At 36.1% G+C, this 15,557-nt stretch overlaps 1 protein-coding gene across 6 annotated transcripts in view; it reads right to left on the bottom strand.

Annotated features, from left to right (window-relative positions):
• Positions 1–12,339, bottom strand: part of GRIA4 (glutamate ionotropic receptor AMPA type subunit 4) — a 399,918-nt gene extending 387,579 nt beyond the window's left edge. For 2 of the 6 annotated variants that reach the window (XM_037047737.1, XM_037047738.1), the window contains exons 1-2: positions 11,383–11,856; positions 10,017–10,175 (exon numbers count right to left, since the gene is read on the bottom strand). In XM_037047737.1, the coding sequence (XP_036903632.1) occupies positions 10,017–10,175; positions 11,383–11,470 (247 nt within the window). In that variant the 5' untranslated portion in view covers positions 11,471–11,856. Of the gene's footprint in view, positions 1–10,016; positions 10,176–11,382; positions 11,858–12,058 lie in introns of those variants that run through there. The other 4 variants (XM_037047736.1, XM_037047739.1, XM_037047741.1 and 1 more) reach the window with 4 other exon arrangements.
• Positions 12,340–15,557: the final 3,218 nt, after the last annotated feature.

Below are 15,557 nucleotides of genomic sequence, written 5' to 3' on the forward strand. Positions count from 1 at the left end.
TATCTTTATAAGAATAGCACAAAACTCAGAAGCCATAGAAATGACTCAAGATTTTACTACATAAGGCGTCGATATAAGAAAAGCCATCATAAATGAAGATGGAAGCCAAAGGCAAAATGAAAAAATAATTTGCAATATAGATGACAAAGGGTTGACTTCTATAGTAGATAAAACATTTCAGAAATAAGGAAGAAAACATTGGTAAAGGAAAAGAAATGACAGTTCACAGAAAATAAAGAACACTGATCATACAAATGTGAGAAAATATTCTCAGCCTCACTCTTAATCAAAAATAGGCAATTTAATTTTTAGATGTCATTTTCACCCATCAGGACAAGTGAAGATTCAAGAGACTGATAATGGCTAGTATTGTCAGGTCATAGAAAAACAATTATTGTCACATCCTGGTATTTGTAAATTTAAATATTATTTCTTTTTGAGAAAAATTTCACAATATCTGTTAATAGGAGAAATCTGCATTATTCGATATGGTTATTTTGTTCCCAGGAAATTAGTTCTACAGCAATATTCACAAAGGTACACAAGTAGTTTTACTGCTATTTTCTTTTTAATATTCAAAATGTGTAAACAACCTAAATATTAGTCAAAAGGGTATTGAGCATATTTACCATAATTCCTTTGTACAGTGCCATATGAAGTGGTGGAAGAAGAAAACGAGATAGCTCTTATATACCAACAGAAAACTTTTTACGGATAATGTGTAACCAAACTGATATAGATTTTGAGTATTATTTTTATTGAATACTTTTTATTTATTGATTTTTTTTGTGAGAGAGAAAGAAAGGAACATCGATTTGTTGTTCCAGTTATTTATGTATCCGTTGGTTGATTCTTGTAGGTTCCCTGACCGGGAATGCAATCCACAACCTTGGCATATCGGGACAATGCTCTAACTGAGCTACCTGGCCAGGGCAGTTTTATGAAATACATTTCTTCCTCAATATATACTAGCATCTTATGTTTATAGTACTCTTTATCTAGGTCTACACAGATTTTTTTTTAAAAAGTCTAAAAAGATCTATAAACCATGTTGGCTATGATTATCTCTAAAATGTGGATTGCAGAATATTTTCACTTGTTAAATTTATGAATTATTTGAAATTTCCACAAGTATGCTAATTTTTAAATATAAAAATATGAAAATGGAAATAACACATTGCATAAAATATTTAAAATTAGTGATAAAAACTGCTCATTTAGGAACAGGCATATGAGAAAAAAAGTAAGCAAACACTGATTACAGCTTCTGGTGTGCTTTTTGCTGTATCTGCAGAAATACTGTGACTTATTTAAAGAAAGTATTAAATTTCAACGTTTCCCCTTTGGTTTCTATAACATTAAACTTTTAATTGATGACACCATTAGTTTTCTTAAGTTGGAGGCAAGTGATGACACTATAAAGACTAGAACAATTTTTACTGAAGTTGATGCTCTTTACAACAGTCATTACTATGTTTATTTGGAATCCAAAAAATTGTATTTCAAATTTTGCTTTTATTTTTATTGTTGTTCAATTATAGTTGTTCCCATTCCCCCTGCCTCCTATGAGATACCACTTCACATGGGTCAGAATGGTTACCATAAACACATCAACATACAAGTGCTGGTGAGGATGTGGAGAAAAGGGAACCCTAGTGCACTACTGGTGGGAATACAGACTGGCACAGCCACTGTGGAAACCGGTATGGAATTTCTTCAAAATAAACTGAAAGTGGAACTGTCTTTTAACCCAGCAATTCCACTGCTGGCAGTATACCCTAAGAATCCGGAAAGACTAATTTAAAAACTTCTTAAAGGGAACATGAAAGAGATTGACTGATAGCTAAGCAAATCTTAAAGTAAAGCATTTTGGAAAAGTTGTTACAAATAGCTGTAGTCATTCTAAAATCAAATAATATTTCTATAACAAACATGAACTATCTATTGCTATTTGCATAAAAAAGTCAACTTAGTCATTTTTCCACATGGTAGTATACAAGACAAGAATTTAGCAACATAAAATGATGGGAGTGTCATTGTTTAGAATTCTTAAATTTCTGTGCTGCATTGCAAATCACACAGAAGAACTGACATCCAATGTAAAATGACATGCATTAAGCGAGAAGTGTTAAAGAGATAGCTTTGAGTAAAACATCTTTCTGTTTAGTTTAAGAGTTACCTAGCTGCTGTCACTCCAGGTGATGGTTATCTTGTGGATCCCGTACTAACCAAAATTCTGCAGAATGGCAGACAAATCTGACTTTAGGATCTGATGCCCTGGATAATTGACGGTTATGCAAATTTTCTTAATGACACATCTTCACTTTCTCCACACATAAAATAATAAAAATAATGTCTGCTTCTTTGAGTTGTGTGAGAATTGAGGTGATAAAACACCCTCGGCACACAGTTAGTGCCCATTTAGTAGCTATTATTATTATTATTATTATTATTATTGAAGAAATAAGTTTCAGGGATCAGGGATTTGTTAGCTATGTCAAATCCTGCAAACTATGAAAATGCCATGAGCACTAAGGAACAATTGGGTTTACTAACTTTTAAGTCATTGATGACCCTCAAGAACGCAATATTCCAGGAGAGGTGGTGGAAAGGAAAAAGATAATTCATGATGAAAATAGAATAAGCTGATTTGGAATACGTAGGACATCTGAAAGTAAGAGAAGGAACACATATAATAACATTACAATTTGACAGGCAGAGGACCAAACCAAGGATTTTGCCAGCTAGAACACACTCAAACCAGTGAAGGTGGGTTTTATGTAAAAATTCCTGTTGGTTACAAGGAAAAAATTCAATTGGCTTCTATTACAATGACGAAGTTAGGAAATGAAGTGCTGTTTATTTATCTAACTTAGGTGTAGCTTCCTTCGGGCTATGATAGGGGGCCTTTTTATGTGATTGCAATTCATTGTGTAGCCCCTTACAAGTTCAGACCATCTCTCTAAGCACACATATACACACACACAACTAATTTTGTATATAGATAGAAGTCATTACCCTCCTTAATTTGTTCATGAAACAATCTTCCCTGAAGGGTCCATAAATCCCAGATAAAGTTATCCTCGTTTAGGATTTAGAAATAATTTTGACAAATATGAATTTAGACTCTTGCACATAATTTCAAGTTAAAAACTCAGTGAGAGATAAGAAAGTTCCTATGAAACAACAAAATGTATTTATTCAAAACATAAACTACCTTTCAGAAACACAAGCAGGAAATAAAAATAACTCTTGAAATGTTAAGACTGACTCAGAAATAATACTCCATATGACACAGAAAATGTAACACAACTGAATTTAATTGAATTCTGATTGTATGCTGAATACTTTCCAAACACTTTCTTAATATTCATAAAATGCATGTGTGGTAGGTATTATTTCCCTGGGTTAAAAGATGAAGAAGCTGAGGTTTGAATGTATTAAGCGACTTTCCCAATAATCAGATTATAAATTCAAGACCATCTCATTCATAAGTACAAAAAAGATGCCCTCTTCCTACCTCTAAACAAAAAGATAAGAATATTCTAAGCCAAAATATATACAAGAGTATATATTCATAGAACCTATGTGGGATTAAGCAATACTGGTTCTCTGACCTGTCCAAACACAAAAAACACTCTAAAAAAAGAAGAAATGAATATTTAAGATGTTACAATTATCTTTGCATTCACATTTTTAAATTTTGCATCCTTTGCAAAGTTGATCACTATTTACCTGAAATTCTCCCCACCTCCTCCGGGTCCTGTGAAATTACTCTTGCCTAACTTTACTCTGGATTCCCAGACCCATTTTTCCCTCTGTCTCTCAGGTTATAGTATTTCCTAGGATTTTGTCCTCAGCAGTTTTTTCGAAGTTCTTGCTTCCTCTGGGGGATCTCATGTACATCCATGGCTTCAGTCACCACCACGTCTGTCTTTAGTTCAGACTGAGCCCTAGAGCTCCAGATACACATGTCCAATTCTACACTGCATACCTATATTGGGATGTCTCTTAAACAACTCAAAAGCAGTGTATTCACAATAAAGTCACCTTCCCCACTCAAATCTGCACCTTCTCCTGTATGACCCTTCCTAATCAGTGCAATCACTATTAAGTCATTTGTCCAGGTGAGAATCATCTTCTGTTCTTATTACACTTCTTTTCCTCCCTCCCACACAGACATTACACCCATCACAAAGTTCTGACAACAGTTCTACATTCTTGTATCTAGGTGCTTTTCTCTCTTCTCCCTGCTTTTACTTTTAAGTGCCTATCACCCTAAATGGTATTACTTCAAGACCCCTCTAATTGGTCCTTTTCCTCCTGTTTTGTTCCCTTCCTATTCAATCTCTCTTTTGCAAACAGCCTTTTCCTTGCATTATATAAATCTGATCACACCACTGCTGTGTTTAAATTATTTACAGGTCCCCCTTTTTAATTCAGAAGGGCCTCCTCACAGAAGCTACAACACCCTTTGTGTACCTGCAAAGCTTCACCCCTTAACACACCTCTCCTTCTCCCCATGCTCAATCTACAACCAGACTAAATCTTTCTCAGTGGCTCAGACACACGTGGCCTTCCCACACCTTGGTGCCTGTCATATGTTGCTTTCTTGATGAAGCATGCCTTCCTTCTACTCTCTTTTTCCAAGTACTCAACTAGATCCCTAACACCCAGATCAAGTGGCATCTCCCCTAAGAGGTTATGCCAAGTTTGGCATTATTATCCTTCCTGTGTGCATCTTAGTCACAGCTCTCTGCATCTCTGTCATAGCACTTAATCTTACTGTACTTGTAATAACTAACTTGTCTATCTTTGCCACTGGAGTATCAACTCCTGAGGGCAGCAACTATTCTTCTAATTTTTTGGATTCTCATTTCTAGCATACTGTCTCAACACCCTTAATAAGTGTGTTTAATGATTAATGGATACATTCATTACCTAATCTAGTGCATGAATGGATAAATTCATTACATAATATGAATTCAGACCTTGCTATATCACTCAATGTCATACGATTAATGAATAAGTTGCCCAGAAAAGTCTTGTTCTATTTTGTTCAAAATGTTGCAATTAAATTAGAAGAAAAGACTAATGACAACTCTGCTTTTTTCTTTCTTTTTCAAGCAATATCAATATAGATGTATTTTTCACACCCTATGGCCTTCTGGTAAAAGTGCTAGGAGGATAGAAGACTTGGGTCCCAACCCTGATTCTGAAGCTCATCAGCCATATGATTCTACGCAAGTTAAATAACTCCTCTGAATCAAACCCATCTGCACTACAAAATCATGACTTTCTTCTCAGACTGTCGTACTGCAAGATCAGTTTAAGGTCAAATAACATAATGTATATGAAAGCACTTAAAAACTACATTTTGTCATAAAGTGTAAGGTATATTTATCTTTCATTTTAAATTCCTGAATAACAAAATCTGTAAATAAGATACACACATATTTTCTAATTTATATCAGAAAATAAAATTTTTCCTCTTTAGGAAATTAATGCCACTTGGAAAAATCCAGATTAAACAAATGTTTAAGGAGTTTTTCTAATAGTTTTAGGAAGATGTAATAATCCTGGGTTAATTCTGAAATAGATCAATGCAAATTATAGGTCACCCTATCATTTTAGAAAAAATGCAGGAATATGACTCATCTTTGTCATTAATTTCACAATGGAAAATAAGAGAAAGAGAGAATATTATAAAACTAACGAATTATTCCAAATAACATAGACTTTTACTATCATTTCAAAATAAGAAAGCCTAATGAGAGTTTCAGTAGAGTTACAACACTTATTTTCCTAAAAATAGTCAAAAGCCAAACAATATTTAATTCTAATGTATCTCTAATAAATTTGCAAGTGAAACCATCAGAATTTTATTTTTAGCATGTTTAGAATTGTTACATCAGTCTTGTAAACTTTTAGAATGTTTTTATGGCTTCATGTCTCTGAAAGAGAATATGTACAATGTTTAAGCATTTTTTAATCAAAGCCAGGAGATTATTAGTATTTAGCGCCATTATATGCAAGGAGATTTTATGAAGTATGTAAGTGGGAAAATGCACAGAACCTACTGATACAGTGTCACAATTTCAGTGTATTTAGATTAACTAGACAATTTACTTTTACAAGTAGCAGTTATCATGAATACTTAGAGTTGACAAGTAAACTGAGCATAGATAGAACTGATATTTAATTAAAAAAACAACTTTTCATCTTTACTAGGATGTAATATCCAGTTGATTGTTACAACTTTCCAACTCATCATCTTTGAAGCCACTGGTTTGACTGATTTTTGACAGAAAAGAAAAGGAAAAAAACACGGTTATTAATTATGTGGTTCTTTCTACTCAAGTTAAAAAAATGGAAATATTTCATAAAATGCTTCTATTATTTCACCAAAGTGACAATACACAACTAATTAATATGCTTTATTATGTATATTCTATCGCTTCTCTGAAATTTAGAAAAGCTATTTCAGAAACTGAATATTTGTAATTTATATTGTAAAGGGCTGCCTTATTAAAGCACTGATTCTTTTCCAGATTTCTAGTGGAACTCTAATAAACTGCTAATTTCAACGTCTCTACTATTTTTATCTTTTAGAAAATTTGGTGATAGACTAGTTTAGTATTTTTTTATTTCTGGTCAAATTTAATATACATTGTCCTCCCCCAAAATCTTCATTAACTATTGGAATATTATAAGACAACAGTCTGCTTTCAGGTTGTCTCAAATGTTTTGCAGAAGACATATGCTACTGAAATAACATGTTTGTTTGCAAAGATAACTATCTTGGGTCAATTGTGCATTTTATTGAAGAACATTGACCATATTGAATTTACTTTTAAAATATCTATTTTTCATTTCCCATACTTTGGATGTATGACAGCAAATAAATGTATACCTTTAGTGACACTTGAAATTTTAACACTTAGGCTATTTATTACACCTATTTTTGCTATTAAAATAGGCCATAATTTTATATTATCTGTATTTCTTATCATTTATTTTTACATTGAGCAAAGTGTGACTTTCTAGTGATGTAAATAATTTTAGAAATATTTGAATTTAATCTTACTCAAATACTGTTAAAATAAAACTATGAACTAAAATTATTTTTTCTCCCTTAGATTTTTAGAAGTTACACCAAAAGTGGTAAATTTGTGTTCATCAATATATAGGCAGTATATAAACTCTATCACAGGATGATGTCTAGATGGCCCAAAGTAATATTAGAGTGCGAAATTAACTGTGAGACAGAAGAATAAGCATTATACTACATCTGTCCAATAGATAACCAATAATTTTTATCTTTTAATATGCTTTCTGCTTTGGATTATTCATTCCACAAAATAAACATATCCTTTTTAATGGTCTTAATTCTCAGACAGACTGGATCCTGCAGGAATCCACTGCAGGAAAATCGCAACTCAAATAAACCTGGCCAGTCACATATTCTACGTTGATATTTAATACAAAATAAAAAAATCTAAAACCCAATCTGTATCACTGTGAAGAATAATTACCGTGTTAATTTTCCAGAATACTATTTTTATCCTTTTTTACCCAAAGGAATAAAGCTTGATATATAACATTGTCTCATACTTACTGCTCACATTTCCCCACTAAAGAGACTGGAAAATCACCTTGTATGTGCTCTGGGACAGTCCACTCAGCCAACACAAGTCACCTGACCCCTGCTCTCTGATAACTGACTTTTTCCAAATTCACCTTAGGTTTGCCTTACAAACAATCAGCATACCCATTTCACCCCCAGAATTCATTTCTAGTGAATTTATTTTCACTAGAAAATATATATTGTCCTCTTAAAATTTATTCATCTTTAAAAAGATATTTTAAATATAATGCAAAATCAATTATGAAAAAATGTGATTATGAAAAAATATGGTATCCCTAACACTGCATTACAATTGAATTCAAAATAAGCAAACTTAAAGTTTACTTAGTTTCAATTTTCTCAACCTTAAATGTGAAAGAGTAGCATATTATCCACATTTTATGCCTTTTTCATTCCATGTGCAGTTTCTTAACAAGTGTTAGTAGTAACACTTCATTTTACATAATATATTCATTACATAAAAGAATAATACTAATTAGAATCATCCTGAATGAGATTAAATAATAATAAGGAGGAAAAAAGATTATTACTTTACAGTTTATATAGCTGAAAGAAAAAATACAAATTCTAGAATACTTAAATACTTAATTTGCAAAAGCAAAACAAAACTAATATACTTGTTACTTTTAAGAAAGTCTCTCAAAAATAACAAAAATTAATGTTTGAATGGTAATTTACTGTTTACTGAAATCCCTTTAAATATACTGTGGTCATAACTGTTTTCAAAGTTAGTAATTTTTGTCTCCATAGAAAATAAGGAAAACATGGGAAAATTTTTTAAATAAACACCTAATATTTATATAAAATGAATAACTATTTATACCTAGAATTATTTGTTTTCTTCACATCTTTTTCAAAACAAAAAGAGTAACTTGTAAAATTAGCAAAAATGAAAATCCACAAACCTGGGTCTAATTTACATGCATTTATGCTTAAAAATAACTCTCTACTCCTATAATGTAATATTGATTTTATCACTAAATAGCAAATTATTTTTCTAACTTAAGCTGTGTTCATAGGAACTACAGCATTCTTGCAAAATAATGTTTGTCACTTTACAAAATGTCAAATGCTTTGACCTCCTTACGAAACCAAATTCTAAAATAAAGTAATGGTTAGATGCTAAAGATTAAGAAAACAATTGACCACACTATCAGTTAGATGAATTAATGGCAAATAAATATGAATTAAAATAAATTAAACAGATATCCTCCAAACATTTAAAAACTTTGCTTTCATTTTCACTTATTTGTTCAGTTCCATTTCTTGAACTGAGAGAAAGGTTTTAAAATTAAAATACATCAAGTTGATATAATAAAAATACTCTACAATCAGATTAAACATTTTACTACACTTGTGCAAAATTTTATGGAGGGACTGTTCCTAAATGTCTTATGTAATCTATAACCATTATCTTAACACATAAATTGTAAGCAGTAGTAAATTGGCATGTAAAGCTGAGGAGATATTTGAAACATGTATTTCCTTCAACAGTGAAAATGCAATGTAAATGTTATATTGACGGATCATATTTTAAAGTGTTTTCCATTAACCCACAGTTGATTATAATTTTATTACATTAAGTTATACAGTATTTTGGTAGGGGAGCACTGTACAGCTCTTTCATTACAGCATTAGGTGAGGTCATCCATTAAAGTTTCAATGTGGTTTATGAATTCAGGTGGATTGGAGACTAACGTGATTTGGCACCCAGGTAAGGATTCATGGAGTTATATCCACAGGATACATGCATTACGTGATAGTAAGAGACATTTACAAGCCAGAATATAAGGGCAGGGCAGCCTCCAGTGACATCACCGGATCATCTGCCGCGTCAGCCAACCGTTGAGAATATATACCCTCCATATCAGTGCTTCCCTCTCTTTCTCACTCTTAGCAAACCATCCATCGCTTCCATCAGTGCAAGAGAGCATATGTCTGCCTTAACAGCAAGATGTATGCTTGCTCAAGTGAAACACAAATAAGAAAAACCAAAGGAACCGAACCAAAACTAGACTGAGTAAAATTTTCACTGACTTGACATTCAGGTGTAAGGAATAACACTGAAATGTTAGAGGAGAAATTAACTTGAACTATCAATAAAAAAAATTAACAAAAAAGAAGGAAGGAAAGAAGAAAAAAGAAAGAAAGAGAGAAAGAAAGAAAGAGAGAGAGAAAGGAAAAAGAATGATCTCAATATATCAAAACAAAATCTTGATTTTAACTCTGATTTGCTCCAGAATCAGCCACATGTGGGACGCTTGAATTTTCCCCCCAAATAATTAAATAATAATAATAAGGAGGAAAGGCACTCAACTGCCTCATTTTAATTCTCTTCTAATTTATCCACAATTTATGTTTTACTTACAAGCATTTGTCACAGCAAAACTGTTGGCTGTCTCAATGTTGTCCACATGAGGCACCAAATTAAAAGGCGCTTCCGACGCATTGGGGCTGGTGTTATGAAGAAAAATCGCTAATCGAAAAGCAGTATATTCCTGATCTGTGTTTCGGATGAAGAGACCACCTATCAAAAACAACAAGGAAAGCGCATTCAATGTTTCCTTTTATAAATGCCATTGCCACCCCACGCACTGTCAAATGCACTGCCATTCCCCAGCACATACAATGAAGGACCTTTCCCTGCCACATCTTGGGAGACTGGCCTTTGTCCCTGAGGTCCTAAAGACTCAAGACTAAAATACATGCTTGGTATTTTAGTCTTTAGGACACCTCAGCTTTTCCCTGTCCCAGTTTGTCATGATCACAATGACCTCGGAGACCATTTAGTATGTTTTCCTTTTTCTCTCTCACCCTCCCCATGATTCCCAGCACACTGCTACATCAGCCAGCTTGGGGCATTTCACTGGAAGATGCATGCAGATGAACAGAAAAGAGGATTTGCATTAAAATACAGAAATGAAAGGATGTGGTGTCATTCAGGGAAGAGGGAAATCAGAAAGGAGACATGAACTTTGTTTTTCTGCAGCTGGTGGACTCAGCCTACTCAGCTCCGTTTTGTGCACAGTCCACGAGAAATGATGCAGTGTTGAGGCTGGTTTTAGCTGGAAGGAATTCAATAGCTGCGTCCCATTAAGACAGGAGAGGAGAATAGCAAGAAAGCCAAAGATGGATAGTTCACCAGAAACAGAGTCGAGATGCATGAACAAGGGGGCACAGGATACAAGAAGAAAACAAAATAAAATGAGAGAAAATTTGGGGGAAGGGATCTAACTTTGGTTAGGTTAACCAGTAGCAAGCAAAGGCAGCGGTTGCAAGTGGAAACGCTTTTTCTCCCCGGAACAGTCTCTTTCTATAACAGAGAGAAAGATGCGGATTCCAGTATGGGAAGAAGTGTATTTTTAAAAACTAACTCGACATCCCTTCATGCTCTAGAAAAATGAATGAAAAAAATAACATAAAATGTAATCATACCATGGGGAGTTTTTTTTTTTTTTCAACTTATTCCAATTCCACTTAAGCGACTTGAACCAAAGCTGGAAATGGAGAGCACGGACTGAGAGGGTGGAAGGTGGGCAGTTTTGTGGATATTTCAACCGAACCTGAACCAAAAAAGGCAGTTTTTTTTCCTTGTAAAGGGGAGAAAAGAGAGGAGCAGAGGGGAAGGGAACCACTGAAGGTTTCCCTGAATTGCTTATCAGCAACTCATTTAACTCACTTTTGGATATTGCCTACAGCCACCCACAGGCACACCCCATCGGGGCAGAGCTTACCTATTTGCACGCTGCTTGGAAAGGCTCCCATGGCGAGTCCCCAAAATCCAGAAAATAACAAGACAATCTGTCTGCAAATAATCCTCATCTTCTTTTTCTCCTCTCCTTGGCGCGCGCTCTTTCTCTCGCACTCTTCCTAAAGGCTGTTCAGAGAGGCATTGAAGACGGTGGCGCTAAAATTAAAAACAATAACAAAAAAGGGAGGGAGAGGTTTGGGTGGTTTCTAATTCTGACTCTTTCCCCTTAGCAATCCATCTCGAGCTGCCAGATTTTTCCCGCAGTCTCCATAGCCCTGGGAGAGGTTTGCTGTCCGGCTGCAAATGTTGCACATGCAAAAGATGGTGGTGGAGCGTCTAGTGGCTGCTTGCAGGGATGAGACATGCGCTCTCTCTTTGCCTCTCTCGCACTCGCGCTCGCCCCTCGTTTTCTCACATACACACCGACGCTGGCGCCACTGCACGCGCTCCCCCGCTCGCTCAGCCTCGCGTGCCCACCCAACCTGCAGCAGCCCCGAGCCTCGCTGTGCTCCTCGCATGCCCTCCCTGAGCGCTCCGCACTCCCTTCGTGCGCCCCTCGCCCACCGCTCCGCGGGCTGCACCTCCGGGTGCTCACCGAGGTGCCCTATTCTCCCGACGCCCGTTAACCGTTCTAGAAACGGGTTTTTCGGTCTGCTTACCACTCACTGGGTCCTTCCTCTCTTCTTCCCCTGTCCGAAGAAGGGCCTGCTCTGGGGATGAGCACTCTCAGCGCCCCTCTCTGCTTTCCCGGCGCCTCTGTTTCTCAACTGCACTTGGTAGGAAACTGGCCCGCAGGCCAAGTCTGCAGACCGGCTCAGGGGCGCAGGGAGTTCGTGCCTCCCAGGCCCCCGGCCCCCTGCAGCATTCTTGCAGGATCTCGGGGAGGACCAGCCGCCTCTCTCCCCTACAGCCCTTGCTTTTCTCTCAGCCTCGCCCTCTTCTGCCACTGGGCTGCGCGCAGGGGACTCAGGTCCGCGCTGCAGCAGATTTCTCATCAGCAAACAGCCCGAGAATCTGTAGAGCCTGAGACCAGAACGGCTGAGGTGAAAAGGTTCCGGAAAGGAGAGGAGAAGAAAAGGCGGCAAAGGGCAACCCGGGCGGGGCTAAGGGGCTGGTACCCAGGAGGAAAGAATTGGAGGAGGTTAGGGCCAGAGAAGATAACCAGAGAAGCTGAAACATCCTAGGGAAGAGAGGGGGGAAGGAAGGAAGAAAAAATTAATTGAAATAGCAGAGTCTAGGAAAATTAACAGGATGTGAAAGAAGAACCCGAGAAATGAACACTGAGGTCCTGTAACATTCTGTGATAGACATGAAACACAAGTAGAAATAAGAACAGCGTGAAGCATCAAGTAGGAAAAGTAATTGAAGACTCTTGTTTCCAGTCTTCACTCAAGAGGACAACTTTTCTCTATTTCTGTGGCCCACTTCAGGAGTCTGGGAACTCAGTTCAGGGGCCGAGGAAGGAGGATGGCTAGTGCTTGAGACAGTGGTCATAAAGTCTGATAGAAAAAACAAAACAAAACAGGACACTTTTTTAATGCACACATTTTTTGCTAGGTGGGCCTCTGGAGTACTCTACTCCACACCACTCCCAGAAGACTTAGCAACACATTGATGCCAATAGTTGTTCTGACTGGGTAGAATAATATTAATTATGCTGGAAAGTTTTGGAGCTATGATGTCACATCCTCTGCAGGTCACATTTAGGACTTCATTTCACCTGACTGTGCTGGATGGAGTCCAAAAGCAGAGTGACATGACTGTGGCAAGCAGTGAGTGACACGTTTCTGTAACTCTCTACCATTTGAGATCTCTTGATTTAGACAGTAGTTACAAGTCCTTAATTTCATTCAACTGTGAGAGAGAAAGTGTTTTAAATCTTTACAGTTCTTTGGGTGTTACTGATTGCATCAAGTCATTTTAAAGCCCAGAATATTGGGTTGCATCTGTTCAACACAAGCTTCTGAGAAATCATTAGAGGAGGAAGACAGCTAGTGCTTATGCTTATGTGATGTAACATTTGGGTAAAGAGGAGAATGGATCAATTAACGTGAAGTCTTACATGTGCCTGACCTGATAAAGACTTTTTTTGAAACATGTACTACCTTGACTCCTTTAAGCTTCCTTTGATTAGATATCACATGCATTTGTAGTTGTAGAAGATATTTAATATTCCCCACTAGAACTTCAGAGTGTTTTTCCAAGTTCTGAATTTTGCTCTTAAAATCACATCTTTTTTTGTTGTTTATCCACTTTCCTGTTACATTTCACCACAGATTGTTATGACAAAAAACAACCTAATTGTGAGTAATTGGATTACACAAATCATGCATTTGTCATTTCAGCTTATAACAGTTTAGTCTTGAAAGTTAGGTGGGACTTGAAATGTTTTCTTTTTGTCTTTTTTGTCAGTGTAAAGACTAAGGCTGGAAATATCATTCTATTTTTTAATCAAATAATAAAATAGGCCACATAAAACTCAAGTTGAATTTAAGTTAAATTAAAATTTCAAAACCCACCAAATCATTAAACTCATCACTTAGGTGGGCAGCAGTGAAGTTCTGCCTAATGCACACAGGTAATTATCACCTTTTATTCTTCTCCAAACTGAAAAATTTGAGTTTTCATATGGTGTAATGCCACCATTGATAGAAATGCAAGACGAGTTTTATTTTTCATCTAATTGCCATGATGACACACCTCAGCTACTATGGCCACAAATGGCATACCTGTATTTTTCCAAGACAGTAGTCTAGTTTTGGGAATTTCCATTTTTCCATTTAATTAAAACCTCCATTTTATTTTATGATTACTTTATGATTCTGATACCTTTCTCTGAACATCTCTATAGAGATCTCCTCATGTCGTATCTGTCTTTTACATACACCAAAAATGACACAGTTTTGGAATTTGGTGTAGCGAGGAAGGCAAGTGGAGGCTGGGGGTAGATTATATGCATTCATAAATAACAAAAATAATAATAAACAACGCTCAAGACAAAACAGTGGAGAATAAAACTGTGGCTAGTAGTGGTACAACAAACACCTGAACTTTTAATCCTGAGCGTACGGTCCTCTGAACTATTTCACAAATATGACTTGCTATGTACTTCCCATTATCCTCAACTGTGAATGTATATGCAGAAAATAATTCCCTGAGCCTCTCTTTGGAGCATTTGTAAAGGCAGAGGTAAAAGATCATGCTATATAAGTATAACAATTCAAAGAATTACTCTTAGCTGAAAAAAACAAACACATATATATTTTATTATATTGCTTTTGTGTTAGTCTAAGTAAATACTCTCACAATTTTCTGAACTGCAAATTTCTAATATATTAAATGAAGTTATCACACCAGAGATTTCTAAGATTCCTTAGAACTCCCCAAACCTCTGATCCCAGGAAGTCAGTTCAGCCAACATTTGGCAGTTTTGCAGTGGGGAACATTCAAATGCTGTGGGGCTTCTGTAAGGAACATGCCACAGCCTTGGACTCAAAATTCTCACTCAGTTAGCACAATATGATCACTTAGAGTCAGTTACTCACTGTCAAGGAGCAGAGGAGAAACAGCACATGGAGTGTACCAAAGGAAGCTTTGTCTAGATTTTTCAGTAAGAAGTAGAAGAGAGGGAGAGACAGACTTCTAGGAAAAAAGTGTCCAAAGGCCTGAAGGTATAAAGCACGTATTGCTGGTGTGTTCTTGAGAGCAAACTTGAGCATGTAGAGGGTGATAAGAACAGAGAGTCAGGTTGGACCATTATGAAGCAAATTGAAAAAGTGCTTAGGATATTGAACTTTGCTTTGTTGGGAAATGTCTGATACATATTAGAGGCTAATAGTATAATCAGATACGATACTTCTTGTTTTTTTTATTTTAAAGTATATTGTATTGATTTTTCTATTAGAGTTGTACTAATTCTTCCCTCATGCTACCTCTGCCTACCAACCCCCCTTCCTTCTAGCAATTGCACTCACCTTAGTTCATGTCGGTGGGTTGTGAATATAAGTTCTTTTATTTCTCCATCTCCTATACTATTTTTAACCTCCCCCTGTTTATTCTGTACCTATCAAGTATGCTTCTTATTCTCTGTACCTTCCCCCCATTCTCCTCCTTCCCCTCCCACCTGATAATCCTTCAAATGATCTTCATATCTATCAT

Source organism: Sturnira hondurensis, unplaced genomic scaffold (assembly GCF_014824575.4).
Source record: "Sturnira hondurensis isolate 20B ecotype Veracruz unplaced genomic scaffold, ASM1482457v3 Scaffold0006213, whole genome shotgun sequence".
Taxonomy (NCBI): domain Eukaryota; kingdom Metazoa; phylum Chordata; class Mammalia; order Chiroptera; family Phyllostomidae; genus Sturnira; species Sturnira hondurensis.